At 40.7% G+C, this 22,781-nt stretch overlaps 1 protein-coding gene across 1 annotated transcript in view; it reads right to left on the reverse strand.

The window, feature by feature from the left end:
• The window catches only part of LOC139414232 (guanine nucleotide-binding protein G(s) subunit alpha), a 32,284-nt gene extending 16,935 nt beyond the window's left edge, over window positions 1-15,349 (reverse strand). The window contains exons 1-5 of the mRNA XM_071162129.1: window positions 14,136-15,349; window positions 12,474-12,546; window positions 6,669-6,723; window positions 6,358-6,477; window positions 1,277-1,374 (exon numbers count right to left, since the gene is read on the reverse strand). Of these exons, the coding sequence (XP_071018230.1) occupies window positions 1,277-1,374; window positions 6,358-6,477; window positions 6,669-6,723; window positions 12,474-12,546; window positions 14,136-14,274 (485 nt within the window). The 5' untranslated portion in view covers window positions 14,275-15,349. The remainder of the gene's footprint in view (window positions 1-1,276; window positions 1,375-6,357; window positions 6,478-6,668; window positions 6,724-12,473; window positions 12,547-14,135) is intronic.
• Window positions 15,350-22,781: the final 7,432 nt, after the last annotated feature.

The following is a 22,781-nucleotide window of genomic DNA, read 5'->3' on the forward strand; positions in this document are numbered from 1 at the left end:
AGTTGCTGGTTGACGAGGTAGAACAGTCGAACCGTTAATTAAGAATGCCCCGTCTCGACTGTCTCCAACTGATGGAACAACACGGCCTGTTCACTTTGTTTCGACGTTGAAATCAAGTGGCCTACCTGGACAAGATGATGCTTATTTCTCAGAATGAGAATGAGTTGCCAACTCCTGATATAAATACCTATTTTTATACTATTTGCGCATTTATAAAACACAGACTGGACAGGTAGCACATAACAGTATGTGGCTACAACGCTGCTAGCAGTACCTGGTACTGCAATGCTGTGTGCGGCAGAAACTGAGCATTCATTTTCCACAATAATGTTCATGGATACTCCCGTCTTACTAGGGTCTGCGCTGTTCCACATTTTGGGAGTTGAGACATAAAACGGGTATCGTTACAAAAGGTTAAGTTCTCCTCCATGAATGAAATAATGTCTCAATGTGTTTCGTGTCGATATGACCGATTTAAGTTGGACCAAACCTCAAATGCAAGTCGCGAGTTGAAACGGCTTGCTGTCAGAGAGGAAGAAGTGATATTCCGTCTCTTTGTTGTTGTGAGTGGCAGGGTGGAGGGGCTTGGGGTCTGTGTGCGAGTGGGAAGTTGCACAAGTGCACATAGCACAGAAGAAGCGAAGGAGACGAGACCAAAAAAGACAAAACACTAATCAAATTGGGGGAAAAGTAAAACCTTGATCCTTGCGAAACAAGCATTTGGAACATTGTGCTGAAACATACATTAGAAAGACTCAAATGAATTCGATATATTACCAGGCCCGAACCAGCATCACATCGCGCTGCAAAGCGCCAAGAGCATCTGCCTTCCAAGAACTCTGGGTTCATGTGACCAGTGCATGACATACAACAGAGGCAGGCCCGACGGAGATCAAAGGACGGATAAGAAAGAATTCCAGAAATGACAAGCTAGGAGCCGAGGAGGAAGGAAAGGGGAAACTCTACTGTAAAAAGCTCTCCCAACACAGCAGCAATGAACCTGTACTGTAAGTGTGCAAATCAACAGCTACACCTATAAATACACTACTGTAAGACACAATCTCAACAACAGCCATACTGTGCATTGGGGTTGCCATTGTCAAGCTGGACAAATACAATAAGTTTGCAAATGGAAAAAAACCATGAAAAAAAAAAACGTGCATACTAAAACTGTACTCAAGTTTGAGTCTTGAATTGATGATATGAATTCCGAGTAAGCGTCGAAGAATGTGTTACACAGCACGTTTACGCAGAGGGACAACGACTGGGTACTTACTACTGTGCACAGTCGATCAGCTGGTACTCATTGGATCTCTCGAAGCAGGCCTTCACCCCCTCGTCTTGCCATAGGTTCTTTGCATGCTCATAGAACTCCTGCAGAACAACACAACACAGAGAACTGGATCAGGACAGTCCATGGCTAGAGAAGAGAACCGGTTGCTCAGATTAGAGAAGTCCTTTTTTAGCTTTTTAGCTCCCATATTCATTGCATTCAGGCAATAGCCAAAATGTACACCTAGGCCCTGCCCCCTAGGCACTCATTGAGATCTGAAATTGTTATTGTTGAGCAATACGGTGAACATTTCACCTAGCCTATCAGAAGAAAAGATTTGTCAATGATTTCTTAAATCTAACCTATCGAGGCTTTTGCTCTAGTCCTATTACAGCACGCCTCGCCAGCTAATCCTGAGGACGAAATCATTAGTGTGAACATATGTGTTTAAGTTAGACTGAAACAAAATCATACAGGAGCTGCCCAGGAGGGTTGGCCATCCCTGGGCTAGCATGGAGGCTAGGAGTCGATTTGGAATTCAACTTTATTTCAACCAATCAGAATGCTTTTTTTTTTAGTCTGTAAAATAACATATTTGGGCCAGGCATTGCATGTGTATTCCTTTTAGTGGTCTCATTGAACCTACTGCTGTACCCATCCCTTCGGGAAGATGCTGCCATGCTGACATTGGTGAGTGGAGGACAGAGTGGGCGCAGGACACGAGATACAGAGGGAACCAAACATTCTTCAAATCAAGAAGCCTACACAGGAACAATGAGGGACAGCAACATGATAACAAAACATAACTTTCCCTTCTCAACTGATAAGGATTCTCAACTAGGCTTCCTCATAAGGTTCTACAGCTGCACCATCAAGAGCATCCTGACAGGTTGCATCACTGCCTGGTATGGCAACTGCTCGGCCTCCCACCGCAAGGCACTACAGAGGGTAGTGCGAACACCCAGTAAATCCCTGGGGCCAAGCTTCCTGCCTTCTAGGACCTCTATACCAGGCGGTGTCAGAGGAAGGCCCTAAAAATTGTCAAGGACTCCAGCCACCTTAGTCATAGAATGTTTTCTCTGCTACCGCACGGCAAGCGGTTCCGGAGCACCAAGTCTAGGTCCAAAAGGCTTCTAAACAGCTTCTACCCCCAAGCCATAAGACTCCTGAACACCTAATCAAATGGCTACTCAGACTATTTGCATTTGCCCCCCCCCCCTTTTACACCGCTGCTACTCTCTGTTGTTTACACCTATGCATAGTCACTTTAATAACTCTACCTACATGTACATATTACCTCAACTAACCGGTGCCCTGCACATTGACTCTGTACCGGTACCCCCATGTATATAGTCTCGCTATTGTTATTTTACTGCTGCTATTTATTTCTTATTCTTATCCATATTTTTTTTAAACTGCATTGTTGGTTAAGGGCTACCAACATGCAAACAAAACAGAAATGTTACTATCTGTCAGTCTCACTCTGAACACACTGCAATCCTGACATTCAGTTTTGTGGTAAATCAACGAGCATTTGAATGCTAGTGATTCAGTAGCAGGGCCAGGTGTTTCACCTAACCACGTTGCCTAACCAGGTAGGCTAAAACTTCTGTCCCTATTCACAAGGTATCCCATCAGCTACACAGCTGAGGACAGACAGACAGCGAGGAGAGGAAACATCTGAGGAAAATTAACATAGAGGTTCAGCAAATTCACTGAGACACGGACAGAATTTTACTGAGACGCAAGGCCGTTACATAGAATAAGCCAAACTCTTTAAGGGTTGGGGGCTGTACAATGGTAAGGAAAACACTGGATAAAGTATATTCAGGACATCAGCGAAGCTCAGCAGCCCTCTCCTTCTCTACAGGGTTTCCTCCCCCCGTCAGTCTCCCTGTTCCCTGTCAGAAGCCCAAGCAGAGCGGAGCGGCAGGCAGAGCGAACCAGTCAGACTGGTTCCTGGTAGGCCCTAGCCTAGGGCCAGGAGATGGGAGGGAGGGGGAGAGGGAGGGAGGAGGCAGAGGCCTATCAGATAGTCCTTCTCTGCCCAAAACACACACAAACCCACACTAATGTAATGCATTAGACGCTTCAGAGTAGTCAATAGCCACAGACATTCCAATCCCCCATATTGACATAGACTCCCTTGGCACAGCAACAGACCATATAAAATATCTCCAAATCTATATAAAGCAGGGCAAACTCTAACGTAATGTTGTAACTAGGGCTGTGATGGTCATGGAATTCTGGATGACGGTAATTGGCCAACCGAATGACCGCGGTCTCTGTCATAACCCTTCTCCTTTCCTCCACTCCTGACTATGTGCTGCCGTAGAAATCAATGATGGCATTCAAGTCGATGATGGCCTAATGGGGTGGATTGGCGGCCATTGCGAATGTAGGCTAACCGTAGGAGCAAAGCAGGAAGTAAAAGCAGGAAGTAAAAGCAGGAAGTAAAAGCAGGAAGTAAAAGCAGGAAGTAAAAGCAGGAAGTAAAAGCAGGAAGTAAAAGCAGGAAGTAAAAGCAGGAAGTAAAAGCAGGAAGTAAAAGCAGGAATGGCACGCACCAATATCTGCTGTGATTTGTTGATTCAACTCAGCGGATATTACAAAAACTACATTCCGTGGCATGAGCCACATCAGTTGACATCATTTGAATGAACATTCTATATTACCATCGGAAATGATTGCATCACCGTACCAGGCAGCCATTGCGATTGTACCCATAGATGCGTTAAAGGAGTCAATGGAACGCAGACGTTCCATTGACCAGATTGGCGCACCTTCAACAAATCTGATCCAACAAAGTGGATATTCGTCAAATCCGTCAAGATTTTGTTTTATTGTAACAGGCCAACAATGTCCTTACTTAAGTCCGATTTGGATATATTTGGCAGTTTTCGCTGCATAACATGTAGTAGTCGTCCCTTTTCAGGTTTAGAAGAAGTGACTGCTAAACGCTAACTCTCGTTCGTATACGCTGGCTGGCATAGCTAGAGTACAGAAATTAGTGATGACAGTCAGTCTTTTTTTTATTTTTATAACTGTAAAGCAGTTGATTGGTAACGATGACATGAACATCTGCTTGTGTTGGGGTTGACATCCGTACAAGCATTATACACATTAAACAACAGCCTAAATGTAGACTTATTTTTGCTGGGGGGGCAATGAGGAGCCTCATTATCTTTCCCCCCACGACCGTACCCCACGTGTTTCCATTGCAATTTCATTGTTTTGGTCGAGTTCGGATTGACCTCTTTGTTAAGAGTCCATGTTATCGCAGAAACTGCCTCAACCGCATGAATGCCCGTCCATCCCATCTTCAGTCAGCTGTTGTCTCCCCCAAAAATAAGGTATATATCATCGGGGCATGGACTCTCCTGCGTTCCACAGGGATATTGGCCCATGTTGACTCCAATGCTTCCCATAGTTGTGTCAAGTTGGCTGGATGTCCTTTGGGTGGTGAACCATTCTTGATACACATGGGACAAAGTTGAGCGTTAACAACCCAGCAGCGTTGCAGTTCTTGACACACTCAAACCGCTGTGTCTGGCACCTATTAACATACCACATTCAAAGGCACTTAAATATTTTATCTTGCCCATTCACCCTCTGAATGGCACACATACACATTCCATGTCTCAATTGTCTCAAGGCTTAAAAATCCTTCTTTAACCTGTTTCTTCCCCTTCATCTACACTGATTGAAGTGTATTTAACAAGTGACATCCATAAGGAATCACTTGGTCAGTCTATGTCATGGAAAGAGCAGCTGTTCCTAATATTTTGTACACTGAGTATATATATATTTTTTTAAACAGTTATGACAGTTATTTTACTTCATCCATAACCATCGGTTACACGGTATTTGTGCCTGCCCTAGTTATATCTTCTGATTCAGAATCAGAAAACGTTATTACATATTGGTCATACATCACTTTAGAAATGACATTTCATCTGGATTTGAATTTCTGGCTTACTTGCATTGAACATCTTTACATGCCTTGCTTACCTGGCTGTCTGCCTGCCTGCCTACCCTGCCTGTCTGCCTGCCTACCCTTCCTGTCTGCCTGCCTACCCTGCCTGTCTGCCTGCCTACCCTGCCGGTCTGCCTGCCTACCCTGCCTGTCTGCCTGCCTACCCTGCCGGTCTGCACGCATGTCTACCCTGGAAACATACAGTTTGGAGTGAATCCCTGAGGGTCCTGGTGTTTCAGAGGGGAACTCCCATCAGACCCATTTAGTGTTGTTAAACACAATCAGTGTTAACAGGCACCGGCCATGCATCTCTCAGGTGAGAGCCTCATTCAATTGTGAGCATCCCAAGGGGAGTACACCTGCTAATTACTGAACCACAAAACAGACAGACAGACAGGCAGACAGACAGACACCATACTGTCGTAGCTACCATGACTGATGTGATGTTCCACTAGGAAGTTATTGGCCCAAGTTTCAAGTTTTATAAATAACATGTACGGAATACGCGTGGCATACATCGCCCAACGACATGCTTACTTGCAGGTTCCTTCTCAACAATGCAACAACAATAAGAAAGAACAAAATATAAGAATAGGAACATGAAGCAAATGGCTCAGTAGAATATAATAAACATTTTAGCGTAAGTATAACACAGGAAGGCACAATTTATATCCAGTATTTTCACATATTTACCCATTCCTCCCATTCACTGACTGGGCCTAATCCATCCTGCCTCATCTTAAGAGTTCTTCCTTTTGAAATTCAAAAAACGTAGACCTATATCTAGTTAGCAGCCAGTTTGACTAATATTCATAGTTTCAACAGTTTGAAAACTTTGACATGGAGATGATCCTTTGGGACATGAACTCTGATTAAGACAACAGTATCCAATTAGTTCAAACCAGACTGTTTTAGCCCACTGAGCTAAAGACACAAATCTACAGGTGCCAGTCAAAGCTACTCATCAAGTGAGTGTGGTCCAGACTGCAGTAAAAGAGTAACCTCTTTCACTGCAGTCTCCAGAAGGTGCACCGTCAGAAAAAAAAACTGAAACATGCCAACATGACAAGGATAGTGTGTGATTTTCTTTTACTCGAAAAGTACTTACCAATGTAAACTCAAAATCCTTCTGATTTACTAGGTTCAGGATGTATTCGATTCGGAACTGGTGTGCTGGGTTGGCTAACCGGACTGGGGGTGTGAGTGTATTCATGGCTGTCACTATAGTCTGAAATGAAGGAAAAATAGAAAGACATTGCTTTAAAAAAAAAAAAAAAAAACAATACTGAGAAAAACTTAAATATTATTTTCAAAATCGATACATCAAAACATTTGAAAAAATGTCCTCTATTGGGCTACTAGTGCTGACTACTCATATAAGAGGGAGGAAAACAGCAGAAAACAGTACCAATTACTTACCTCAATAGCTTCCTTTATATTATTTTTTATGTCTTGAATTTTCTGTTTTTTCTCCCTGAGAAGCATGAAAATTAGGAAGTCAGTGACCAAATATAATCAAAATCAACATAAAGGTGTAGTAACACCCTGAAAAGTAGAATGGCAGATTGGCAATCTTTACTCATGGCTGAAGTCTGCAACCCCCCCCCTAAAAAAGGGCCCAACCACACAGATTTCATATCCATCAAAAATTGAGCCAATGGTTTTGCTATGGGGCTCATGCGTTGATGGATGACGGAGAGAAAACGTAATTTGGATAGACGGACAGATACATTGCGCATTCTTCATGCATTTCATCAGTCTCTGTGTAGCTGGGTTGAAGGAATTTAGGAGTTGCCGTGAGCAAGTAAGAGCAGTGTACTGTATGACTGAGAGGAGACTCCACCACATTCCTCATACGAAGACCCTGAAAACAACCGTTAAAAAAGAAATAGTAACTGCCATACCAATCTCTTCTCACCTCTGCCATATCACTCTTCTCCTCCTCCATTCTTTTCCCCTCTCCCTATTATTCTGTCACTCCCCACCTCCATCTCCTTCCGTCCTCCTCATCCTGCTCTCCAGGACCTAGCACTGACTGGCACTACCCGTCCCCCTTTCAGTAGGTAGGAAAAACATTCTGGTCTGAAGGGCAAAGCAGAGGCAACAACCCTGAACCGAAGCAAGTATTTATCAATAGGCTACACCGGGGTGTACGGCTGTGGAACACTAAACAGACAACATCTGTCCTGAATTGACCATCAAGACAATCTGTATAAAGGTCCCTGCTATAGACTGACTGATCTGTGTGTGCACAAGTGTTTGTCTGCAAGTGTGTCGGTGTGTGATGTTTACCTATTAAGGTATATGTTTTGAAATTGCGCTTTGTATTAGGTGATCTGTATTATATGACATGCATTTAATGTGTGAGCAGTGGTGTGTGTACGCAAATACACGAGACAAATTTCTCCTTTGGACAATGAAGTTGATCTGATCTTATTTAGCCATATGTGGAAGCCAATAGGGCTGTGAATTCCCAGGGACCTCACGATACGATGTTAATCACTATTCTTAGGTGCCGATGCGATGTATCGCGGTTCTATATTGTATTGCGATTCGATCTTCCGAACATATTGCTTATCATATGCCTGCTGCAGCGGGACAAGAGAGAGCCATGAGGACAAGTTTTGATCAGTCATGAAAATAAAAGTGCTGGGGGAAAAATATGGCTACCTATTTAAAAAGAAGATGAGAACAAGCTATGAAGGACAAATACTGGAGTTTTGGTGCAGGTACAGGTAACTTGCAAAAATAATACTGCGATAGTCAAAACAATACGATACGACATATTGTCAAAAATATTAATACTTTTTTCCATCATCAGTAAGAGCCAAGGCCTTTTGACTTATGTGTTTCCTCTGGAGAAAAAAATTGTAGCAGTAGGGGAAGAAATAGAAAATGTAGTAGAAAGGACTGAGAAACTCACTTCTGGTGACTTTTTAAAAAAGGACATTCTACTCCAAAATTCATTCAAATAAAATGATGCTGACGCCATCTAAAATATAATTTCCCCCTCCAGAAATGAGCCCAAAAACATACGAGTAAAATGACTTGTTTAAATGATTCTAACATATTGGACCATGCATATTGACTATGTATGGTCCATATTATCAGGTATGCTATTAGCAATAAGCATTATCAACTAGGGTTGGGCAATATTCCGATAGTATTGGATATCGAAGATGATTGACAGCCATCGTCGATGGTGACGACATTGTGATGTGACAGACAATGTACAGCCTACAGTGCCTTCAGAAAGTATTCATATACCTTGACTTATTCCACATTTTGCTGTATTACAGCCTGAATTCAAAATGGATTAAATTGATACACCAATACCCCATAAGGACAAAGTGAAAATGACATACAGAAATATTATTTACATAAGTATTCACACCCCTGTGTCAATACATGTTAGAATCACCTTTGGAAGTGATTACGGCCCTGAGTCTTTCTGGGTAGGTCTCTAAGAGCTTTGTACACCTGGATTGAACAATATTTGCACATTATTATTATTTTAATTATTCAAGCTCTGTCAAGTTGGTTGTTGACCATTGCTACACAGCCATTTTCAAGTCTTGCCATTTCAAGTCTTGCCATAGATTTTCAAGCCAATTTAAGTCAAAATTATAACTAGGCCACTTAGGAACATTCAGTGTCGTCTTGGTAAGCACATATTTGGTTATTTTCCTGCTGAAAGGTGAACTTGTCTCCCAGTGTCTGTTGCACACTGCTTTTCCTCTAAGATTATGCTTAGCTCTATTCTGTTTATTTTTATCCTAAAAAAAATCCCTAGTCCTTGCCAATGACAACATACCCATAACATGATGCAGCCACCACCATGCTTGAAAATATGAAGACTGGTACACAGTGATGTATTATGTTGGATTTTCCCAAAACATACAGTTAATTTCTTTGCCATATTTTTTGCAGTATTACTTAAGTGCCTTGTTGCAATAAGGATGCATGTTTTGGAATATTTGTATTCTGTACAGGCTTCCTTCTTTTCAGTGTAATTTAGGTTATTATTGTGGAGTAATTACAATGTTGATCCATCCTCAGTTTTCTCTTATCACAGCCATTAAACTCTATAACTGTTTTAAATTCACCATTGGCCTTATGGTGAAATCCCTGAGTGGTTTTCTTCCTCTCTGGCAACTGAGTTAGGAAGGCCACCTGTATATATGTAGTGACTGGGTGTATTGATACACCATCCAACGTGTAATTAATAACTTTACCATGCTGAAAGGGATATTCAGTGTCTGTTTTTTTTTACTTTTCTTTTAACTACCAATAGGTGCCCTTCTTTGCAAGGCATTAGAAAACCTCCCTGGTCTTCGTGGTTGAATCTGTGTCTGAAATTCACTGCTCGACTGAGGGACCTTACAGATACAGTAATTGTATGGGTGTTGTACAGAGATGAGGTAGTCATTCAAAATCCATGCAACTTATTATGTGACTTGTTTTTACTCCTGCACCTATTAATAAGGCTTGGATAACAACGCGGTTGAATATTTATTGACTCAAGACATTTTAAGTTGACATTTTTTATTAAATTTGCAAAAATGTCTAAAAAACATAATTACATTTTGACATGATGGGGTATTGTATGTAGGCCAGTGACATTAAAATCGCAATTTAATCCATTTTCAATTCAGGTTGTAACACAACAAAATAGTGGAAAAAGTCAAGTGGTGTTAATACTTTCTGAAGGCACTGTTTTTCAACTTGACTGGCACCACGCATTAAAGCACTGACCAGGCAGCCCACAGCAGGGCCTATTCCTTTGCTATAACCTGCATAACCTATTTCAATAAATATGTTATAAACAATAAACAGAATGCAAGAGAACAATGTGGACAGAGCTAAGATATTCACCAAAGTGGCGCAAAAATGTCCTGTCAGATAATATTGGTTTTCCCTCTCTCTCAATGCCGGACGATCTGGGCCATATAGCCGAAGCCTATTTCAATTTTTTTTTTACAGCGGTCACTCCGGTGTGTAATTATTTTAAAATACTAATTTTGTATTTTCTCCCCATTTGATAAGAATATGACTTAAGTTTTAAAACATGCTGGCTTTCTCCCGCCGCCTCTCGCTGTGCTACTTCATGATCAAACAATGGATTCATCTAACGGAGTTCTCCGAAAGTTAAGTTGTTTTTGAATAACCTAAAAACATGATAGGCCTAAGGTAATAAATGAGAGAAGTAGAACAAAGAATAGCAAAGATAGAAAAATCCAACGAGTCGTTTGAACAAGCCTTACAGTTGAGCAAAGCTTAAGTCTATTATAAAAGGAAGGATGCATGTGTCCCTCCTCCTTGCTGTTGAGAACCAAATGGACAAAAGCCAAATCCTACTCATTAAAATAGCCTATCAAAATCATTAAGACAAGTTAAAGTTATGAATAGTATTTTCCAAATAGGCTACTCTAATAAAAAGTGTGTAATTGGAACAATTTTGAAAGTCAGAGTCTATAGTCAAATCTCTATCACAGCAAAGCTTATGAGAAAAACGATGTGTAGAGTAGCCCTATTTCCATAGCATATTATTAGCAATGTATAGAAGCCTAGGCTTAATAAGAATCATTGAATAATTATCCAGTTCTGGGGACAGCAGAGTAGCCTGCTCTGCAGCCGGGACCTGAATGATTTACAACCCATCACACGACGCACAGCCCAACGAGGCCGTCTTTCGCGTAGGCACACACAGAGATACATCTCCAATCGGCTACTAAAAAAAAGGAAAGCGAAAGGGGGATACCTACTCAGTTGTAAAACTGAATGCATTAAACTGAAATGTGTATTTCGCATTTAACCCAACCCCTCTGAATCAGAGAAGTGCTGAGGGCTGCCTTAATCGACATCAGGAATAGGCTACTAAAAAAGATTTGGCTCCAAAATAGAATGATTCCTCTCGTCCTTCCCATAAGCATGTGAGCTCATGCTAGTGGTCCTTTTTAGCTGTCTTTATTTTAATTGTATTTTTTGGGGGGGGGGGGGCAATAGGGTGCGATACCATTGTATATTACAATGTTTTATAGGTACTTAATCACGATAGGACAAAGGTTGACATCGCCCAACCCTAAGCCCAACTGATAGCAGTATAGTGGCTATAAATAAATAGGCTGGAACATTGGGTTGCTTATCTGCATTTACCTTATTGAGCTAATCATTAGCTAGATACCAAATGTGATATTTTAACTAGTTAGCATTATATTGATGAATTTTATGTCCTAAAAAAAACTTGCATAAACACAGTGAATATAATATTAGGGTAACTTGGGAAAAAACACCACCCGGGGTTACACCACATGTCTCCTGCCTGTATTTCTCACCAAAACCACCTTATGTCACTATTTTTTCCTTTTTTCACGTTCCATATTTTTGGGAGTGGCGGCAATGATTTTGCTGTGGCCCAGCGCCACAGATAAATGACTGCAGCAGAAACACTGTTGATTATTGTAGTTCTGGAATGATCAGAATCATTTTGTACATGAGCAGTGAGAATCCACAGAAATGAAGCCTGCATGAACTCATATTGTTGGGGGAAACAAAAGCCTGAGGCAAATGACAGTTTTTCTTAGTTTTTCAGTGCCTAAAGTTCAGTTTTTCTTAAGGTTCTACAGTATTGATGTTGGCGTACTATAGCACATGCTATAGTGACTATGAAAAGAAATGAGAGAAACTAAAAACTTCAGAATTTGCTATAAAAGACACAATAGCACGAACAGAGGAGGAGTAAGCTGTGCATGTGATTTCAAACTACTCAAAAACAACTTCAAGGACCTGTTGTACTTTTGGAGCTTACCAACCACTTGTTGTTTAAAAACGGTTTATAAAATAGGCCATTCTTAGACCAATAAACGTTGTAAATATGATCAATTAACTCAAGCAGAGTTTCACCTACAGGCATAACTAACACCTAGTCTTTCTGGCGACAAACATTCATATAGTTCCTGGGATGGGACGCAATTGTGGGTTTGGGTTATCTTTGTATGTATTTCTTTGATTGCATTTGTACCTGTAAACCCAAAAATAAAAAGTTCGCCAAAAAACAAAATGCATTTGTAGCCCGGAGCGGATAATCAACCTGAGAATCCTAGGACATTGGTTACCAGTTTAGAGTTCAAACCTGTGTAATATAAATGAAGTAAGACCGACTAAATAATATGTGCTTGGCACGGTTCTGCAAAGATTAATGAAATTGGGAAAAACAATACTTACTCTGCATTGAAGCCATTCACATGCAATATTCGCATCTGTTTGACTATCGTGCTCTTCCCAGATTCACCAGCACCTGCAAACAGAGAAAAGAGGAAGATGTAGGTTTAAAAAACACCTCACTTGACAGTGGTCTCTTTAGAGCAATATCAATTCTATTGAGGTCAATTCTAGGCATGTAAATCACACATCACTTCAGTCTCCAACCATGTTACAACCTACAACTAAGGGCCCAGAGTTGTTCCTGGCCAGACCACATGGTCAGGAGAAACTCCTGGCCCTAGTGATGACTGTCCACTAACCACGGGGCATGGAATGCTGGGAATATTCGGAACAGTCATACAGTCGCCACCCATAATGGAACAGAGAGAACAAACGCTGCTCCTTTGTGCTAACAACATGCTACTTGCTAAATGAAAGAAAAACAGACCACATCCTAACTTGGGCCTGAGCCCCTTTTTACAGATTTTTTTGGTCTTATTTGTTTGGTCCCTATTACTGTGCAGCAAAGAAAAGTGTATTTGAATAAGTATGCAGCTTTGAAATTGTATTTTTGTTTCATACGGTGAACATTGTTTTGTTGAGTTCATGTATCCAAAAGTTAATTATTGCAGTGCATGAATAATGTTGTTTTTGATTGTTTAAAAAAAAATGTTGTTCCTAGTCATTGTCACTTCAGACAGGAATCAAGGTTTACATTGTTATTAGGCCTAATAAGGTCGTAGAACATGATTCCATTTTATTCTGTCCGCCAATGATGACGAGGGCTCTGCCAAATCAACCCAATTAAAGAAAAACTGTTAGTTTGGAGGTCATATTTTGGTATTACATGATTGATCAAGTTTTCTAGAGTTATAAGTCAAGAAAACACTCATCATCTGTCTATGTGAAAGAACACAGCATTGTAGCTGTCACTTCCAGACATTATAACCCACACAATACAGTTATACTGAACTTGTGTAATAAGAACAAACTCCATTACTATACAATTATAAAGCAATTACTATGTACTGTAACATGATAATACAATGTGTTACTTGAGTTATTACAGCGTTTTTACATGGGTAGGAGCAACTTGATGCAATGCGTCACCCTAGGCCTTGTCAACTAAGTCAGTGCTGGTATTCGCAACAATTACGATTAAAAGCAATTCAAAGGAGAACGTAGTGTATGATGATGAAAACGGCACACTCCTGAGGCCTATTATTTGTAGGTTAATCTCTTCAGAAATCAGTCCTAGAGACACACATTGCTAGGCCTACACCACAAGCAATAATTCCCCTAGTCGGGTAGAATCGCATGCAACAATTTTGCTCTGGAAAAATAAACACTGTTGCAAATAGGGCTGCAATGGTGTTGTTGGCTTTTCGTGTCCAGCTGTGCAGAGTGCTTAAAATGACAGGACACAAGTGTTGACAGTGGTAGGCCTGTTACAAGAACAAACTCCTATCGAAAATGTCAGCACAACCAAAGGTAAAACCCACTCCAATAAAACAAATGTAATGGTCTTTGTGCAATGGCCTACCTAGGAGGAATATAGGCCTACATAAAATAAAATAAAATGTAAATGGTCATTTACAATGTTAGACGTTTGCCACCCTCAAATGCCACAATAGCAAAGGATGGAAACTATTTATCAATAACTTGAACATGTCAGAAACATACCTAATAGTAGTAGCCGGTGAGTTGCTCGGTATATCTGTTTGTCTTTTTGAAGCTGTTTCTCTATCTTTTTGTTTGCTTCCCTCTGTGCTTTCTCCTCATTATGTTGGTCTTCGGTCTTACTATTGCCCAAACAACCCATCTTCCCAAAAACCCAGCAAAAAGGTTCGGGGAAGGGGTGGGGGGAGGGGGGGGGGTTTAATATAATAGAAAAATTCTAGATTCCTAAATTGGCCCAGGAGAAGAGCACCTTGCTCAAAATGGGTGACATTTATATTGCCAGTTGCAGAATAAAACCACTGTAACCTGTAGACGATCAAGGCATCCACAGACGTAGCCTATATCACATATTATTGTTAATTATCTATCGGCTACAATAGATCATTCAGGGAGAACGGAGTAGTGGTGCTAATGAAGATACCCGGACCGCCCTCTCAGACGGTTGATTCCTATAAGGTTTTCACTGTCAATCCACAATGAAGACATCAATATTACTTTCAATGTGAATATGATTCTTCAGCGCTACAATGTACATAAATGGTCTCTCGAGTCGGGATTCCCACGACGTCTTGCAGTGGAGCTGAAATCCACACTGAATCCTAGCAAATGTCTCCTCTTGAACCCATCATCGGTTTCACTGGTAGAATTCTGACTACTGACATTCAAAACATTTGCTGTTCCATCAAAGCGTATTTCCCTTTTTATTTTGCAATCCGTCCTCAACCCCAGCGAGACGGGCCGAGCAGATAGGGGGATAAAAAAAGACAAAATTAATATTTCCACTAAAATGACGGCATGTGGATCACTACGCCGACCCTTCCTTCTTCATCCAAATGTCTTTTAAATCAAGGACAAAACGTAACCGTGTCAACTGTATCCTGTTTTAGTCAATGATATTAATTTATTTCCCCTCTTCGTCACAGATGTTGGTTGCTTTTGGGGTTTGTCCAGATCAAAAGGGCCTTTCTCTCGGTCTTTTTTTTTGCCGCTGTAAATTGTATTTCTCCTCACATCGGTAAGCTTCTCTGGGCAAACAATGACTCCAATAGGGCTTCTTTTATGCAATAAATACAATTTTCCAGAGTCAGGTATATTTATGAAAATCCTCCGTTATGTTCCCGTTTCTCGCGGGTAGAGCATGCTGTCAGTCTAAGCTATATATCCCTTTTGAATTCGTATGGTAGATGGGCTGGCTGGCCATATGTGTATAATATGAACATACTGCAATATATAGCCTAATCATTTATAGAACGGTGACAGTTCTTTCTTTTTTTGAATGTAAAGTCCAGATCTGCTCTTGAATAAATGTGAATAGATTCGTTTCTTTTAAGTATTTTGTAGTATTTTTTTAAACATTTTCTCTGAGAATTGTACATTGAGATATATCGCGTTGAAGAGATGGGGTGGGGCAAGCAGCTCTCACTGAACCCTGGGAACGACCAGAGTGTAATCACATGATTGCCCAAAACGTCATGAAGTTGCGATTCCCGAAGAGAAAAAGGCGCCCTCTGAAGAAATGATCATCCATACCCTGGTTCTAATGTCTATGGACCATACGGAGTAAATTAGAATACTGTAGCACAACAGATACATTGTAATCGTTATAAAAATGTATACAATGTATAAATACTTCCTGGATCTTTCTATTCACTCTAGACTTATTTATTCCCTCTCTAAAAATCGGAATGTTTTGGTGGATATGGAATTATGATAGATCTATCATAAAAATAATTTGAAAATACAAAAAGGATTTGTAAAGAGTTAATTTAACTATTCACTTAAAGAGTGGTTTAACATCTGTAATAAACAGTTATAAAACTGGTTGAAACATCTCACTACTCTGCAAGCACCAAATACATGCACAATCTCAACCAATGTGTTACAAATGTTTATTAAATTATTATAAACCACCTTTAAATTAATAATAACCTACGTATAAACCCCTTTATAAATAATGAATGTATATCTTGATATAAATTAATTTATGGATTAATATGTAGATGAGTGATAAACACAAATGAAACACATTGCATTTCTAGACAGATTTAGACTTACTAATTTATTGCTTCACTGGGTTTTGCAATTTTCCCAATATGTGAAATATTATCAGCCCGGCCATCATACATACCAGTCTTCCATAATGTGCTTGCAAAAATGTGGATTTCCTACTGCATTTAACAACAGATGTATCTACACTTGACCACAGCACAGACTGTATGAGTAGGCCTATGTAGTGTAAAGATGGGGTCTGTTTCTGAATCACAATATAAAGTCTATGCAAGTCCTCTAACATAAAGGCCTAACCTAACAATTACTTGGTCTTTGGTGAATTGATTTATGCCCAATTATCATTTGTGTAACGCATTTTCATGTGTGTTGTCAACAATGATGACAGACTAATATTAGAGCTCAAATTCTTCCGGAAGTGTTTTTGACATACTTCTCTGATGACTATCCCACTGTTTTGAGAGTAAATTAAAACATATAGGCCAATATATTTCCTTTAAAACCTCTCAAGGATCCAACCCTTTTTTAAATTTGCGCCTAAAATGACATCCTCAAATCTAACTGCCTATAGCTCAGGACCTGAAAGGAAACACTTTGAAGTTTGTGGACATGTGAAATTAATGTCGGAGAATATAACACATTAGATCTGGTAAAAATAATACCATCATCTTTGAAATGCAAGAGAAAGGCCATAATGTATTTTTCCAGCCCAGGCGCAATTTAGATTTTGGCCACTAGATGGGAGCAGTGTATGTGCAAAGTTTCAGACTGATCCATTGCATATCTGTTCAAAATGTTGTATCTTGACTGCCCAAATGTGCCTAATTGGTGTGTTAATACATTTTTAAGTTCATAATTGTGCACTCTCCTCAAACAATAGCATGGTATTCTTTCACTGTAATAGCTACTGTAAATTGGACAGTGCAGTTAGATTGACAACAATCTAAGCTTTCTGCCCATATCAAATATGTGGGGCAACAATCCCGTAGAGGTTAGCCGTGTCATCATATAGACTGGTATATTTCCTTCAACCATCCCATCCTCATCTCTATTTCACAGGGCTGGCCCTAGCTTTTTAGGGGCCCTTAAGCAAGATTTGGTGTGGGGCCCCCCTACCTCGCGGGTAAAACATTTTAGTGGTCGCTCTCTTGACAGTGGAAAAATAAAACATGCAGTTTCAAAGTTAATTTACTGGAATTTGATGCATTTTTCCATGGGGCAAAGAGAAGATGTGGTGGTTTTAAAGCACATTTTCTACAATTCTACATATTTTGCGGCCGGGGGCCCTAAGCGACTGCTTATGTCGCTTATGCTCTGCTATTTCACGAAGGTGAAATTTGGGAAATATTGTTATTGACAAATGTTCATGCAAATATTTTCAAATCCACATAAAGAAAATATGCAAATGACTGCACCCAAAATGTACTTTTTTGCTTAAGTTTTCATCTACTGAATAAAAAATTGAGAGTTCAAACTGTTTCCATCACATTTTCAACTCTACCAATAGTTTTGTCACAAAAACTGTTTTGTTAAATAGCAAATGTGCCTACTCTGGTCTTGGAACATGCACTCTAGCCAACAGCTCACAGATACAGTACAGGTAGGCTAGTCTACATGATTAGATTATTATAGATAGGAGCGAGAATATTTGTATTTTTCAAACGGCAGTCAAGCATCGATCATCATGTCACCAGAATAAGAACCTTAATATTTATTGGAAAGGAGAATCAAGCACCGTAACATCGTAACTTATTTCATCTTTACACTAACAAATTGCTGTAAATTCACAGCAATACTTTTACAGTAAGCTATTGTAACTCTTTGCATCATGGGGTCTCAATGGCAAATTACAGCATTTGTACAGCTGTATATTTACAGCAGCATACTGTGAATTATGGTGCATTGTGGGGAAATGTGGGCAGAGAAAGAATCTCTGTCTCATTAACATATTTAGAGGTATGCCTTGTAAGAGGCTATATTCGTTGCACCCATCAGTGAGAATTCCCGTGCTGTTTGTAATTCCTGTGTGCCTTCCTTGTTCCCCCTGTTCCTCTAATGGAATTTCCCTTATAATAAGGAGCTATTTGTATATTGTGTACAAATTATTTGTGTTCAGGGTGATAGTTTGGTGCCAGATACCTGCCAAAAGGGTATTTTAGTGGGTTTTTCTATATTTTTACCATTTTCTACATTGCATAATAATAGTGAAGGTATCAAAAGATGAAATAACACATAGGGAATAATGTAGTAACCAAAAAAGTAGCCACCCTTTGCCTTGATGAGAGCTTTGCACATTCTTGGCATTCTCTCAACCAGCTTTACCTGGAATGCTTTTCCCACAGTCTTTAAATCAAATCAAATGTATTGGTCACATACACATTTTTAGCAGATGTTATTGCGGGTATAGCGAAATGCTTGTGTTCCTAGCTCCAACAGTGCAGTAGTATCTAACGATTCACAAAAATACACAAATTTAAAAGTAAAGAATGGAATTTAGGAATATATTATTATTAGAATGATCAGTGGCATTGACTAAATACAGTATAATTAAATACAGTATATACACATGAGATCAGTAAAGCAGTATGTAAACATTATTAAAGTGGCCAGTGATTCCATGTCTATGTATATAGGGCAGCAGCCTCTAAGGTGATGGGTTGAGTTGCCGGGTGGTAGCCGGCTAGTGATGGCTATTTAACAGTCTGATGGTCTTAAGATAGAAGCTGTTTTTCAGTCTCTCTGTCCCAGCTATGATGCACCTGTACTGACCTCCCCTTCTGGATGATAGCGGGGTGAACAGGCCGTGGCTCGGGTGGTTGATGTCCTTGATGATCTTTTTGGCTGTCCTGTGACATCAGGTGCTGTAGGTGCCCTGGAGGGCAGGCAGTGTGCCCCCGGTAATGCGTTGGGCAGACCTTACCACCCTCTGGAGAGCCCTGTGGTTGCGGGTGGTGCAGTTGCCGTACCAGCCTGTGATAACGCCCATTAGAATGCTCTCAAATGTGCATCTGTAAAAGTTTCTGAGGGTATTAGGGGCCAAGCCAAATTTCTTCAGCCTCCTGAGGTGGAAGAGGCGTTGTTGCTCCTTCTTCACCACACTGTCTGTGTGGGTGGACCAATTCAGATTGTCAGTGATGTGTACGCCGAGGAACTTGAAGCTTTCCACCTCCTCCACTGAGGTCCTGTACAGCACTTTGAGATATCAGCTGATGCACGAAGGGCTATACAAATTAATTTGATTTGATACTACTGTTGTGTCATCTGCAAACATAATGATTGAGTTGGAGGAGGGCGTGGCCATGCAGTCATGGGTAAACAGTGAGTACAGGAGGGGGCTAAGCATGCACCCTTGTGGGCCCCCTGTGTTGAGGATCAGTGGAGGTGTTGTTTCCTACCTTCACCACCTGGGGGCTAGCCCATCAGGAAGTCCAGGACCCAGTTGCATGGGCAAGGTTCAGACCCAGGGCCCCGAGCTTAATAATGAGCTTGGAGGCTACTATGGTTTTGAAGGCTGAGCTATAGTCAATGAACAGCAATCTGACGAAGGTATTCCTCGAGGTGATTTGATCCTTAACTAGCCTCAAAGCACTTCATGATGACAGAAGTGAGTGCTACGGGGCGATAGTCATTTAGTTCAGTTACCTTTGTTTCTTGGGTACAGGAACAATGGTGGACATCTTGAAGCAAGTGGGGACTGCAGAATGGGATAGGGAGAGATTTAGTATGTCCGTAAACACTCCAGCCAGCTGGTCTGCGAATGTTCGGAGGACGCGGCTAGGGATGCCGTCTGGGCCGGCAGCCTTGTGTGCCTTGCGATGTGGCTGGTTTTCCCTTTGTAATCTGATTGTCTGTAGACCTTGCCACGTACATTTCACATCTGAGCTGTTGAATTGTGACTCCACTTTGTCTCTGTACTGACGTTTTGCCTATTTGTATGGTTAAATGTGGTGGTTCACGCATTCAGTTTTACACAAATGCTGCCATCTATCCACGGTTCATGGTTTGGGTAGGTTTTAAAAGTCACTGTGTGAACATCATCCCCAAAACACTTCCTGATGAACTCAGTCACTGTTTTTCTGTGTAAGCGTCCATGTTATTCTCAGAGGCTACCTGGATCATATCCCAGTTCGTGTGATGAAAAACAATCTTCAAGCATGGATCCCGATTGGTCAGAGCAGCGTTGAATAGACCTTAGCACGGGTACCTCCTGTTGGAGTCTTCTGCTTATAGGAAGGGAGGCGAAAAATGGAGCCATGATCTGATTTCCCGAAGGGATGGCGGGGGAGGGCTTTGTAGGCATTTCGAAAAGGTGAAAAGCAATGATCTAGTGTTTTCCCTAATCTTGTGTTTTCCCTAAATTACAGTCAATGTGTTGATATAACTTCGGTAGCGTATTCCTCAAATTTGCTTTGTTAAAATCCCCAGCTACAATAAATGCGGCTTCAGGATGTGGTTTCCAGTTTGCATAAAGTCCAGTGTAATTCCTTGAGGGCTGTCATTGGCTTGAGTGGGTATATACACGGCTGTGACTATGACCGAAGATAATTCTCTTGGGAGCGAATACCGTCGGCATATGAGGTATTCTTGGTTGGGTGAACAAAAGGAGTTGAGTTTCTGTATGTTATTACAATCACATCATGAGTAGTTAATCATGAAGCATCTTGAAGGAGTTCCCACATATGCTGAGCACTTGTTGGCTGCTTTTCCTTCACTCTGCAGTCCAACTGCTTCCAAACCATCTCAATTGGGTTGAAGTCGGGTGCTTGTGGAGGCCATGTCATCTGATGCAGCACTCCATCACTCTCCTTCTTGGTAAATAGCCCTTACACAGCCTGGAGGTGTCTTGTGTCATTTTCCTGTTGAAAAACAAATGATAGTCCCACTTAGCGCAAACCAGATGGGATGGCGTATCGCTGAAGAATGCTGTGGTAGCCATGCTGGTTAAGTGTGTCTTGAATTCTAAATAAATCACTGACAGTGTCACCAGCAAAGCACCCCCACACCTCCTCCATGCCTAACAGTGGGAACCTCACATGCAGAGATCATCTGTTCACCTACTCTGCATCTCACAAAGACAGCGGTTGGAACCAAAAATCTCAAATTTGGGCTCATCAGACCAAAGGACAGATTTCCACCGGTCTAATGTCAATTGCTCGTGTTTCTTGGCCCAAGCAAGTCTCTTCTTATTATTGGTGTCCTTTAGTAGTGGTTTCTTTGCAGCAATTCAACCACGAAGGCCTGATTCACGCAGTCTCCTCTGAACAGTTGATGTTGATGTGTTTGTTACTTGAACTCTGTGAAGCATTTATTTGGGCTGCAATTTCTGAGGTGCAGTTATTCTAATGAACTTATCCTCTGCAGCAGAGGGAACTCTGGGTCTTTCTTTCCTGTGGCAGTCCTCATGAGAGCCATGATGCTTGATGGTTTTTGCGACTGCACTTGAAGAAACTTACAAAGTTCTTAACATTTTCCAGATTGACTGGCCTTCATATCTTAAAGTAACGATGGACTGTCGTTTCTCTTTGCTTATTAGAGCTGTTCTTGCCATAATATGGACTTGGTCTTTCACCAAATAGGGCTATCTTCTGCATACCAACCATACCTTGTCACAACACAACTGATTGGCTCAAACACATTAAGGAAAGAAATTCCACAAATGAACTTTTAACAAAGCACACCTGTTAATTGAAATGCATTCCAGGTGACTATCTCATGAAGCTGGTTGAGAGAATGCCAAGATTGTGCAAAGCTGTCATCAATTTGTTTAACACTTTTTTGGTTACTAAATGATTCCATATGTGTTATTTCATAGTTGTGATGTCTTTACTATTATTCTACAATGTAGAAAATTGTAAAAAAATATATATATAATAAAATAAAAAGTAAAAACCTGGAATGAGTAGGTGTGTCCAAACTTTTGACTGGTACTGTACATATCATTAGGATTGTAAGAAAATCCATGCGTAAATTATTAGGATCGTAAGAAAAGCCATGAGTGAAACATGAAACGTAAACGTTAAATAGATCTGTAAACTATGTTAGGACTATGAATTAACATTTACACGTTAAATTCTTACTTACCGTCTCCCTTTACTCAGTTACAGATCTTTTTTATGCATCCATGCATTTGTCAGTAATGTGGCATCTGCAAAGGACATGAACAAAACGTAGCTAGTCGAAGTTAGCTAGTCAATCAAGAAACTCTAGCCCAGACATTAGAATTGCTTTGCAGCTTCCAAATTTCCAAAGTAAAAGTCTAGAGCTTGTTTTAGAAGTGCATTCAATAATGACGTTATACCAGTAGATGACAGTGTAGGCTTGGGCTTTCAGCAAATGACGTGTGAGAATGATAAAGACACACAATAGCCTTGTTTAGAATAACCACCTGAGCTGCAAAATAGACAGTAAATAGGATTTAGGCTAGGCCTATTCCGCTATCTAAATACGCCACGCCGTGTGTTATTTCATGGCCATATAATTGCAGAATTTATTTTATAGCTGCGTGGGGCTATTGTGGTGATCATGTAACCTAATGAATCACACTTTTTTCCAGTATTTGGGAGCACGGGACTGTAGGCCTTATATTAGGCATTTTGACTGTTGTATTAGTGAATTCCACTCTGTACGTGGGCTTGTTATAGC

Source organism: Oncorhynchus clarkii, chromosome 7 (genome assembly GCF_045791955.1).
Source record: "Oncorhynchus clarkii lewisi isolate Uvic-CL-2024 chromosome 7, UVic_Ocla_1.0, whole genome shotgun sequence".
In the NCBI taxonomy this organism is placed as follows: Eukaryota; Metazoa; Chordata; class Actinopteri; order Salmoniformes; family Salmonidae; genus Oncorhynchus; species Oncorhynchus clarkii.